Here is a 12,831-nt window from a genome sequence, read left to right as displayed (position 1 = left end):
CGTAAGACCAAAATTCTATTGCCTCCTCTCAGATTTTTGGGAATAGTATCCAATGCAAAGTATTTGGCCTTTGTCCAGTCACCATCATGGTGCTGGTTGAAGTGTCTCGCAGTACTGTAGGTAAAGTCTTTGTTAGTAATGGCTCGCCAATGTTCGAGTATTCTTTTCTTAACAGGGAAGGTGGTTGAGCCTATGTACCACTTGTCACATGGACAAGTGATGACATAAACCACAAATTCTGTGTTGCACTGTATGTTTTTACGTATGCACCATTTTCTGTTAGTTCTTTGTAATGTCACCTCCCTTACATTCTCACTGTGACTACAGGCTTTGCATTTGCCACATTTGTAGAATCCTCCCCTCTTCGCCAGCCAGGTCAGTTGCTTGTTTTCCATGTGACTCCTTACTATTTGGTCTTTTATAGATTGGCCTTTCCTATATGTTATAGCAGGATGTGGGCCTAGTTTCTATTTGAGTGTTTTGTCTTGTAGGAGTATGTCCCATCTTTTCCTGACTATTTGGCTGAACTGATGGGATTGTGAGTTGTAGGTAGTGATAAGTCTAATGGTGAAATCAGATTTGGTTGAGTTGGTCTTGGGTGCTTTATAGAGTGCTTCCTCCCTCCTTACTGTATCAGCTTCCTCTCTCCCATTCTCAACATCCTTATAGGATATCCCCTGGCTCGAAATCTTTTACACATTTTATTTTTCTTTTTCTTATATGCTCCTTCTGAACTACAATTTCTCTTGGCACGGAGAAATTCACCAAAGGGGCTGCTCCACCTAAAGTTCGGTGGGTGGCAACTAGCAGCGTGTAGCACTGAGTTGCCAGCTGTTTTTTCCCTAAATACATCAGTTTCAAGTTTGTTCCTCTTGGCTGTGACTCTGATATCGAGGAACTCTACACTCTCTTGACTGTATTGCATGTAGAATTTGAGATTCACTGAATTGTCATTGAGTTCTTTTACAAAGTTAAGGAGATCTTTTACAGTGCCTTCCCAGACAAAAAAGACATCGTCTATAAACCGGAGCCAAAAAATTGACCTTGTTTGTCCAATACTCTAGGGTTTCACTCCAGAGCACCTGCTTCTCCCACCAGCCTACCAAAAGATTGGCGTAGCTGGGAGCAAAGCAGGTGCCCATCGAAGTTCCCTGTGTTTGTTTATATAGAACTCCATTAAATATGAAGATGTTTTCCACGAGACATAGTTCGATCATTTGTAACAGCATTCTGGTGTGAGCTACTAGATGTATGCTTCTCGATTTTAAGAAGTGTTCACATGCTTTTAACCCATCATTGTGTCTAATGCTGGTATACAGACTCTCAATGTCTAAACATACCAATCAAAAGTGCTTTTCCCAGTGTATATTCTCAATCTTTTGGAGAAAATCCTTGGTGTCTCTGATGTATGATGTGAGGTCCTTAACATAGTCTGCGAGAAAATAATCCACATAATGTGAGACATTCTCCAACAGACTATTCTTGGAGGACACTATAGGCCTTCCTGGTGGCTGCGGGGGATCTTTATGTACCTTGGGGAGGAGATAAAAGGTTGGTACAGTCGGTGTTTCATTTCTGAGAAATTTAACCTTATATATGTGTGTGTGTGTGTGTGTGTATCAACAGCAACATTTTCCAGTATCCAAGGAAAGAAGGCACTCGACCTCCCAGCAGGTAAGTTGCATATATTAATTTAATGACCAGCACACTCTACGCATTTCAACACCAGAAGTGTCTTGCTCACCAACACTTTTTCTCTTCAATTCAAGAGAAGAGTCTGCACTCTGGACGTATTTCACTTCCTTTAATTTCAGAACTGACATTCAAAAAACGGCACTGTTCGGGATGCGTTTCGGCTATCAGCCTTTCTCAACTGAAAGGTGCCTGCAAATATTTAGTCTGCATTTGAGTCCAATCAGACCAACATGGACAAAATACTTGACTGCTCATTAACAGTTCACAAACCTTTTTCATTACTTGACTTGAGTCACCTATTTTTTTTTCCCCAGAATGAGCAAAATAATTCTCACTGTGTAATATATATACATGTTCAATAAAAACCTAATGTTACAGGGACGTTATAGTTAGGTTCAGATTTCACATGCACACAACTATAGAAATTCTGCAGTTATAGAAGCTATATCTCATGCCCTAAGGTAACCATAACTCGTGCCCCCCACCATGCATCATTTTCTCCTTGATAATTTGACTGCAAAAGTTACAGTGATATTATTGATCATTTTTTATGATATGTCATCTGTCGCGTAATATGTGGGGTAATTAGCAGTGCATGTTGAGGGTGCAAGGTTTTAGTTACCTTATGGCACAATTTATAGTTTCTTTAGAGTATTACTGCTGAAGTTCCATGGTTTTGTGCGTGTAAAATCTGAACCTATAACATCCCTGTAACCTTTGCGGTTTTTGGTGAATGTCTATGTTTTTTTAATTCCCTAACTATAAGGTTCCTGTAACCTTTGTTTTTTTTCAATGAATTTCTAGGGTTTTAGATATCTCTTTTAAGTGCTGCGTCTTACATGCAACCTCAAATCTCACAAAATTCCAAATATCCCAGCCTTCCACATACACATGCGCAAGATCTTTTGGAGCCTTTCTCACAACTTGGCCACCTCAACTGGAAGTAGAGTCAATTATCCAAGATGGGGTTGTCATTGCTGCCACCCCAAGTTTCTCTGTCTCAAGGGCTATCTTTCCCCTCTCTAGCTCTCTGTGCTTTTCTGTCTGCTTCTCCTCTCACCCTCTCTGTTCTCCTCCCTTTCTCTCTGTTTTTCCTCTCTCACTATTTGTTTTTCCGAGGCCTATCTCCTCTTGTTCCCGGTGAGCTAGTCTTCACTTATCCCTTTCTCTGGCTTTCTCATCTTCCTCACCCTTAGCTTTCTGAAGTGCCAACTGCAAGGTCAGGGTCTCTGCTAGACTCAACCCATCCAAGGGATTTTGCTCCTGGAAGTGGTGGCAGTGGTACCCTAGAAACTCAAGGTGGTTTGCACACCTGAGATATTCTAGAAACTAAAGGTGGTGAGTGTCTTTGTGAGACTTTAGAAAATGCATTAGTGGACACACTTGGCATGTGTCTGGGATATACCTATGATAACGGGATTCTAGAGCCTGAATTCACAGTACTCTCTTCCTTGGTTCCCACCATTGTTCCCTCCCCAGAGTCAACTACAGCCTCATCCCTTTCACCCAGTATCTCAAACAGGTCCCTAATGAAATTAGCATGGATCTCTCTGTTCACACTCCTGTAAACCTCCACTCTGGTGCAGCGAATGGCTCCTACATGGGTGCTCCTGAGTCTTGATCCTGTCCGGCCAAGTCAGGCTGCTTGCAGTTCAACTGGCAGCACCAGGCGCAGGCCCTCTCCTTTGAGCAGGGCTGCAGTTCGGTCCACTAATTGGAGTTGCTCCAGCTCAACAAACATATTCTCCTCATGGAGTTGGGAATCCAATCTGATCTCTGGTACCTGACTGGAGCTCAGCAAGGCTGCGATGTCTCCAGTGCTGTCCTTGGGGAATCAGTCTGGGGCAGGTCTCAGTGTGCTGGGTCGATCGGCCGGTCACAACCACATTCTTTCTGTCTGGGCAACGACCCATACTCTTGGCCATAGTGGCACCAGCAGCCCCTCCCAGCATACGGTGTTGCAGCTATACTCTCTGTCTTGAACAGACATTTTCATTGTGTTCTCTCTGAACACAGTGGCCCCTCCTGGCAGACGGGATTGCCAATAAGGCAATCACAAGTCTCAACACTCTTGGCCCAATAAATTTAATGGTGGCCCCCTCTGGCATACGGGGTCACTGCAATGAGGATGTACAGACCTAGCACTTCCAGCTCTATGTTCCTTGCATGGCACAGATCACGGTGTCCCTCTCCTGGACTGTTTCTGCACATGGGCAATCATCAGATAGGTGCACAGCCATTCTCCTCACATCTCATTCAGGGTGATCTCGCAGCAGGGCTCCCTACTTGAACTTGCTCCCTTCTACGCTCTCCCCTTTCTCACATGGCACACTTGTCTTGGTAAGCAGGTGCTCCAGGCTTCATTGCATGTGGTCTTGGTTCCCTGGGATATGTCCTGTCACCCAGCAAGGAGACTTGTAGGCAATTGCCCCCAATCCTGGTCTCACACAGAAGCCTTGCAGAGCTACCCCTTCTCTTACAGCCCACCTGGCTGCTTGGCAGATGACAATGTTTGGGGTCTAAACCTCCCCTTCTTATAGTCTTTTTAGAGATGCCAAATGAGATTTTGCGTCTGAGTCTTTGAAGTTTTATGTTGGGGTTCGAATTCTATTGAGGCGTACACTTTATTTTTTTCTTTATCCTTTGAAAGGATTTCTGTCACAGCAGGCAAAACTCCAAAGCTGATTGACCCACAACATAATTCATGGGAGAGACCGGAGTTCACACCTGGATGTCAGCCACAGTGATATGTGCATCAAAAGGTTAATCCCGGGCTCCCAGCCCTACTCTTTATGATTCCCTTATCAGCCCCATCTCCTTACTGAGATGTATTAATGCTCCTTTCTTGTGATCTATCACTGAATCAAAGAGCAACCTTTTGAAGTGGTAAGGGGGAGTCTCTTTCTCCTTCCCTCCAGTGTGTTTCCCATCCAGCTCACAGGAACGCAGCAACATACAAATCTGTCTGTGGGGATTCCTCTGTTTCTCATGTCTTCCCAAAATGGAGCCCAGGGTCCTCCATGTAATGTACCATTGCAGGCACACTTGCAATGAGTGTACTTTAACAGACCCATATTCTCCAGTACTGTTACGTCCATGCATTGTGCCACTAAGGACACACATACATTCAGGACTCACATTCATTCTGCACACTTTGCTTAGTACTGTAGCTTTTCTGTATTGTACCAGGGTGTGCTATTTGCAAACACCCACAGTCATTGCACACACTTACCATGTAACTGCACAATACTTCACCTTTCATATATTGCACTTCAACCAAGCATACATATACACAGGATGTGTTTTCATTGCACAAGCACTGCACAGCACTGCATCTCCCATTTAATGTATTCCTGGCAGGCATACATACATCGAGTACATGCACTAACCACACATACACTAACAGTATTGCTCTATTCCTATACCGTACTATTCCTAGGCACACATACATCCAGCCGGAGTCACTGCTCCTGGGCTGCGCAGCACTCCACATGTATCTGATGGAGACTAATTGTGGGTTTAGGTCGCAGCTTCATAATGTTTAAAAAGGTGAGTGAGCTTGTAGGCTTCACTCCAATGATACAGGGTAAAAAGGACCTGTTTACTAATAGCGATCATTACACAATATGCTGACTCCACTGTGCTCATGCTTCTTAACTCTTGTTGAAGGAGATAGCCTTCCACCACTTATTAGCGTTGCACTTTGGGCGTGCTTCCAGATGCAACAAGACTGCAATCCTTGAGACAAGCCTATGTCATGGCGTACGCGCATGATCGGTGTTTACCTTTGACAGAAAAATCTTCATTAGGGATCCAGACAAGCATACAGTTGGGCCCTCATATTTTCTCAGCTGCACCCTGGGCTTCCCCTCTTACTTTCATGTCACATTACTGGCTTCAATTGGGAGGGGGTGCATCAGAGGACTTTGGTTCTCATGGTTTATGTTCTGTGTCTCACTCTGTATTTCCAAAGTGGATCATTAAACTTCACAGGTGTAGCATGTGAATATTTGCTTTGTGTATTTCTTTTCATATTAGGCACAATCCTCATCTATCAGTTGGGTTTGGGTATTGGCTCAGAGGCTGAGGACTGTAACAGGAAGACTGACAAGGAGGTAATGATCTGGTTACTTCATGATTCCTAGTCCAGGTCTTCCAGTACAGTCCTGAGCCCCTCCCTCCCACCCCATATGAAGAATTGATTGATTTTTGGTTGTTCATGTTGCTTGGCAATTCAGGAAGCTGTCATTAGTATTTCCTCTTTGATCTACTTGGCTGCTAGTGCCTATATTGGAGGAACTGCCTGTTTTGGTTGGTGTGGGTAATACTTTTCTGTCTGCAGGGGAACTGCTCAACGAGTGAGGAGTGTAACAAGAAGACATGGCATTGGTGTAATGACGATTACCGGTAAGTAACAGGGTCACATCTGTTGTGCTTTTTTCTTTGAATCCTGGTTCTTGCAGTTCCATTAGCAATGAAGAATGCTTTTCCCAGAATGTAGAGAGAAATGAAGGACATGGTGAGCTACTCAGTCTGACCTGAAACAACTTCAGACCTCTGTGCGTTTCACAGGGTCTGGCTTATAGTCTTATGAAGAGTGACCACCCCATAATAAGGATCAATACCTGGTCTACAGGGTTACACAACATCAATACCAGCCTGAACATTTCACTGAGCTGTGAAGAGAATGGGCTGGGGTGGGATGGAGAGAGCAGGTGAGAGGAAGCAAAAAGTGAAGGAGCTTAACAAGAGAAGATAAACCAGACACGGACTGAAGAAAAAACTGAGAGAGAAAGAGAGAGAGAGAAACTGGACGAGAACAGAGGTGAAGGCTGGAACATTCAAAGACTGAGCGGAAGGAGAGAGTAGAGGAGGCGATATGGAAAAAAGAAAACATGGGAGTGAGAATTAAATGCAGATGGTGTCGCATGGGTGTAAATAAACTGAGGGGTAAGTTCAAAAGAAACAGGTGTCAGTACATTACTTCGCAACTTCGGTTCTGTGTTGACGAGTTCAAACTTTCTGTGGAGACCAGCCTTTCTTTTCTTTTCCTCTAGTGTGCTGTTGCCTACATAGGCCCAGATTAATTAAGATTTTGCATTGGGGATGCGTCCCTTATTTGGCACAGCCCTGTTGCAAAATCTATTTTGAGGTTTGCAAAGCCACTAATAGCCCGATTTGCGTGGCTTTGCATGACTTTGTAAAAAAAAGTACAGGAATGCAAGGCGCTGCTTTGTGTTACCTTGCCGACAGGGCCCAAGAAGATTTTACACCTTCTCAAATTCCTCTGCAGGTAGCGGTTCAGATTCTGATTCTGATAGAGCTTCTACTAACCCACAAACCAACCAGGGTTCACGTTTTTTAGGAGAGGGCTATCGCCAAAACAACAGAGGCGGGGGGAGAGCCCAGAACTGGGAGAGACTGGGAGGATGGAACATGGGCAGGAACACTCAACAAGCCACATCACGTGTCCGGTTCTACCAACCGGAAACACACGGGGAGATTTCCACACGGAGGCAAACCTACAGATGGTAGAAACCCACACATCCACTGTTCATTCCCTAGACCCCTCAGGGAGTAGCTCACAACCCATACCTCAGCCACCTGAAATCAATATTATTGAAACAACGAATGGAAGGGTTCAGAACGCTACTAACTTAACAGATCCAATCATTAATCTATCATGCCACACTATATCTCAGGCAGAAAGGGACTTGCTTTCCAAAGGACTTTCCTTTGTCCCCACGGTCATTCCTGACTCGTTCCAGATTAAGATCGAATTACAACGCTTCTTCCGCAAAATCAGATTGAAGTACTATTTTAGCAGGAATACCTACAACCCTGTGCCTGCTGCCACAAGCTTTAGACCTATTTCGACATTCACCCCAGGGGCCCACATGGTGAGTGAAAAAATACTTGCATATGAGAAAATTGTACTGCAAGAAACCATGCAAATTGTGTCAGAAAGGAAGTATATAAAATATAACATCAGCAAAGAGGAAAAGTGTGCCTTACGTTCCTTGAGTGATAATAAAACCATTGTCATCAAAGCAGCGGACAAGGGTGGTGCCGTGGTACTACAAAATACAGATGATTATGTGGAGGAACTTGAGCGTCAACTCAGTATGGAGGACAGTTACCAACCAACCCCACGTGATCCTACGCCTCTTCTGAAATCCATGATAGAAAAGGTGACCAAAGGAGGTCTCTCCAAAGGATTCCTGAGCCAACATGAATATAAATTTCTTAACAACAAAGAACCTCGAATACCTACCATTTATATGTTACCTAAAATACATAAACATATGGAGAAACCGCCTGGAAGACCCATTGTTTCAGGATGTGGCTCGATCCTGGAACCACTTAATCAATTCATAGACTACTTTCTACAAGCCTTCGTACCCAAAACAAAATCATCTGTAAGAGATACGATGCACGTTATACAAATGTTAGAAGGTCAGGCATTTGATCCCCATACTCAACTATTGGTTACACTTGATGTGTCCTCCCTGTACACTTCAATTCCCCAGGACGCTGCACTGGATGTCATCAGAAGCACATTAGACTCAAGACCGAGACCACATTGGATCCCTACCGAATTTTTGATCTCCTTACTGGATATTGCCATGAAAAAGAATTATTTCATCTTCAAGAAACAATTCTATTTCCAGTGTAAAGGCGTAGGTATGGGCGCTACATATGCCCCTAGTCTAGCAAATCTATACATGGACCACTTCGAAGAGGAGTATTTGTATAGTCTGGACAACCCTTATTTGAATGTCATTTCGGTATGGAAACGTTATATTGATGACGTGATAATGATCTGGTCTGGGAGCAACATCGAACTCAGTAGTTTCTTCACCTGGCTGAATATGAGATCAACCGACATCCAGTTCACAATGACATACAACAATGAAGCGATTGACTTTTTGGACTTAACATTCCGTTCACAAGATAACTTACTATACTGCGATCTGTATCGTAATCCCATGGAAAGAAACTCATTACTCAAATATCAGTCCCATCATCCACGCAGCCTGCGAGACAATCTCCCGTATGGCCAATTCCTCAGACTGAGGAGGAACTGCACAAGAAGGACAGACTACTTCAGGGAATCTGAAATACTAGTGGCCAGACTCAGAGAGAGAGGTTACCCCACAGGCCTACTCAAACGGGCAAAGAAACGGGCATGGTATTGCCCCCGGGAACAACTACTAGAGATTAACCAAAAACATTTGGAGACGGATAGAATAGTCTGTGTAACAACATTCAACAGCAAAAGCAATGAAATAAAGAAAGTGGTGAAAAAATACTGGAACTTAGTCGCTAGTGAACTACAGACATCACAGGACCCCACATTCACCTTTAAAAGAGGAAAAAACATTAAAGATTCGGTGGTGAATGCATACTTGGACGCACCCAAACAACCAGGCCTGAGGAATTTCCTAGGACTTGCACCTATATCTGGACACCACAAATGTGGGCAATGTAAGGCATGCGATTTATGCTATGAAGGAACTACATTCATGTATACTGGTAGAACATACAAATTCTCACAGTTTACCAATTGCAATAGCATGAATGTTATATATGCCATCCAATGTCCCTGTGGCCTCATATATGTTGGACAAACGACACAAAAAGCAAAGGTCAGAATTCTACAACACATGGGTAGAATTAGATGCAATGTACGTGGGGCCCCCATGGTTGAACACTTCACGTCACACCAACATTCTCCTAACAACCTTACTTGGTGGATTCTAGAAAAGATTACCCCTAACACTAGAGGAGGGTCAATTGCAAAACAATTGAACTATAAAGAGTGTAGATGGATCCATCTGCTTAATTCTGTCCACCAGGGGATGAACGAGATGGAGGAGATCTCTAAACAAATGGGTTTACTTTAATCTGCCCCTGTTGCGTCTTAAATCCTAACACGTGAACCATCCTGTTGTGACTTCTCGCACATATGTTCCTAAATGTATGTCTGTTAAATACTCATAAGGCTAAATCTTACTATGTACTCGCACGTTTGCAACTGTATGCATCTTAAATTCTTACACGTGCACCATGTGGCCTTGTGAGTTTCACACACCTCTCGCTTATTGTAAGCTTGGTAAATGCTCAAAAGGTAGGCCTTATCGCGGCAATGTCTTTTTCGATACTTATATGCTTGACTGTATTGTATTTAAAAACAGAGTATTCTTAAATACAGTGTCTATTCTAATTCAGTCTGTAACATGTATGCTGATCAGTACTAAAATTATGCATTACGCGTACTATATCGCATGAAACTGTGTTCTGGATGACTTGTGATTGCTTACTTGAACATAGCGTCTTTGAACTAGTTCGACATGTTCTGTTTAAACAGTGTTTGACTCACACCGCGTTAATTTCCCTGGTTTCACACCGTTATCATGGCACAGCGTGACGGCACCCCGAGCTCCCTGGCGTCATCTTCACTTGTTGATAAGTTACCAGCTACGTGCAACGTACATGCGCACGCTGGTTTATCTACCCGTACAATGTATGCTTAGTAATTGTTTAAAAGTGAAGCCTTACTGCTGCATTTTCTTTCGGGCTTTTGGGGAGACTAATATATTTGCCTGTACGGTAATTAAAACAGAATATGCCAACTTCAATACAATGCTAATTCAGTCGGTAACCGGTATGTAGATTGGTACTTAAAATATGTATTACACGTACTACATCGTATGATACTGTGTTCTGGACAACCTGTGGTTGCTTACTTGAACACAGCGTCCTGGAACTAAGTCGACGGGTTCTGCTTGACAGCAGTGTTTGACTTGCACCGCGTCACTCTCCCTTGGTTAACACCGTTACCATGACAACGCATGACGGCACCCCGAGCACCCTGTCGTCATCTTCGTTTGTTGCTAGGCTACCAGCATCGTGCAACGTACACGCGCACGCTGGTTTATCTACCCGCGCTGACTCATTCCAAATTCTGCTGCCGCGTACCACAGACGAGCTCGGACCTCTTGCCTGCCGTCATAGTGAGGTAACTACCTAACCAGCGCCCTTGTTTCTTGATCAAATGACTGAATGCACCGGACGCTTCGTTTTTCTAATTCACGTATAATTTCCAACAGTTTTCGCCGCCCCAGCCAAGCAGGAAAATATTGCTTGCCGTGCAAATTCACAGTGCCGTGAATAGAGGCGATAATTTCATTGAAAGAGGTGAGCTTGTCGCAGCATTTAACTACATAGCATCGATCCTTTTCGTATCAATTCTAAAAGACTGCATTATCTTTAGATATCCTTGACAAGCATCGATACCTGAATTGTGACTCATCGGATACACCTCTGAGGTGAGCACCTCTGTCACTTCATTAAAATTACATTTTTCGTAAACATCGCAGATAGAGATTAATCTGCTACGTGAATTACTTGTAGGCCCCAACAACGTAATCATCCGTTGGCAGTCCTGACCTTCACCGGATCGCAAAGGGCCCCCCCCCCTTTTGAATTCGAATTTTCACTCGCAGCAAGGTGAGTTGCCCGCCACCTTAGCTCATATTCCATTTTGATTTCAGCAACACTTCTGATTAAATCCTTTCCCTATCCAACAGGCCGTCACTGTTCGTTTTTTGTCCTGATGAAGACCCGCACTGACCTTATATTTGCGCAGCACAAGGGTTGAAACATCGACTTTTTATGCGGACCAGCACATAGAATCTGCGCCAAAAAGGAACTTTCCCATTACGCAGTGTTACTATAAATAATTAATCTGCTGGCCAATTCCAAATACTCTAGATTTTAAAGTATTGTATATATCACGCACACTGTCACTGAGCACTTATTCACTTTGTCACTTTTTTACACCATTGTTTGACGGCCTCTCAGAAAAAAGTGATACATATATATATATGAATGACGTAATTTATATAAAGAATTTGCTTTGTACATGAACTGTTTTTGTGTTGCTTAGGTTGGAATATCGCATATCATTTGAATAACACTTGACTATGTCTGTTTTATGAAGTCATTTTTTCACCCAACAGAACCACTGTTTACCTTACAATTTACTGCCCAGGTTCTGAGGGATACTGGGTTACCCCATTGTGTGTATAACTATACTTGTGTTACCTTGCATCAGGAGAACCGTTGAATGGGTCAAGCATGGGCATTCCTGTATCCACCCATGATTTTTGACGCAAACCCATACTTACTAAAGTCATTTAACATGGGTCTGTGCCAGAATGGTGCGCCTACCAGAGGATGGCGTAACGAGGAGAAATATCTTTATTTCTTCTTGTTGCTTCCTCTTTACATGTGTGCTGCCTTCTACAGCACATATACAAAGAGAAATAAGCCTTCAAAAAAAGGTTTTTGTGCAGAAAGGAAGGTATCTCTTCCAGTACAAAAGCTATTCTGCCCACAACAGCGACACCTGTGCGTCTTGGACCAAGGGTGCCTGCGTTTGTGCTCGGCAGCCACAAGTGCGCCTACACTAGGGATCTCATTAATGGGGTTAAGCCGTAGGGCCTCACAGCAAGTCACTGTTTCTGAGCAATGTAATTTGACTGTCCAAAGAAGAAATCATTTCTATACAAATAGACTACACGAAGAAAAGACTCTTTATGGAGTATTAAAGCAAGCAATGGGCCGATGGTTTATTTTGCTAGCCTGCAGTGATCTGGTGAAGGGGGACTGTCCAAATAGGAGAGCTCAACATCAAAGACTGGCTTGCTCTGTGCTACAGAATATTTTCTCACACTTGATTTCCACTGTTCCGGAAAACCTGGGGCATATCATCAACGAGGCGATAAATAATTATCACCGCTTTTGCGTCCGTTTTAAGACGAAAAGCGGCGATAATGTTATCGCCTAATCAGCAAGGTCACGCTATCACGTGAAACCTTGCATTAGTGCCTGTACTCTGAACGCCCAGCTTTGTATCTCTAATGAGATGCAAAGTAGGCGTTCCTGCCCTGACATAACTGGAGAAATGTCGCTAAGCGACTTTTCACCAATTATCACTGGGTACGCTAACCTGCAGAGCGACAAGCAAAGTAGTGATAACCTCTGTTATTGCTACTTTCCTTATGCATGCTTCAAGACTGACTTAGCCATGATATTCTATGTAAGGTGGAAATCATGGCTAAGTATGCC

At 43.5% G+C, this 12,831-nt stretch overlaps 1 protein-coding gene across 1 annotated transcript; it reads left to right on the top strand.

The window, feature by feature from the left end:
* Positions 1–10,540: 10,540 nt before the first annotated feature.
* On the top strand, positions 10,541–11,567 carry LOC146867740 (uncharacterized). The gene is made up of 5 exons (XM_085623735.1): positions 10,541–10,717; positions 10,809–10,896; positions 10,973–11,027; positions 11,113–11,208; positions 11,289–11,567. Exons 1-5 carry the CDS (start codon positions 10,541–10,543, stop codon positions 11,329–11,331), a joined length of 459 nt encoding a protein of 152 aa, XP_085479861.1. The 3' UTR covers positions 11,332–11,567.
* The last annotated feature ends 1,264 nt before the right edge of the window (positions 11,568–12,831 follow it).

The sequence above is a fragment of the Triturus cristatus genome, chromosome 1_2 (genome assembly GCF_964204655.1).
Source record: "Triturus cristatus chromosome 1_2, aTriCri1.1, whole genome shotgun sequence".
Taxonomy (NCBI): domain Eukaryota; kingdom Metazoa; phylum Chordata; class Amphibia; order Caudata; family Salamandridae; genus Triturus; species Triturus cristatus.
This window is presented reverse-complemented; position numbering and strand designations above follow the sequence as displayed.

Coding starts and splice junctions, on each gene's coding strand:
- LOC146867740 (XM_085623735.1), top strand. CDS start 10,541: ATGACAACGCATGACGGCACCCCGAGCACCCTGTCGTCATCTTCGTTT. Junction 10,718..10,808: donor TTGCCTGCCGTCATAGTGAG/GTAACTACCTAA, acceptor AATTTCCAACAG/TTTTCGCCGCCCCAGCCAAG. Junction 10,897..10,972: donor CGATAATTTCATTGAAAGAG/GTGAGCTTGTCG, acceptor CATTATCTTTAG/ATATCCTTGACAAGCATCGA.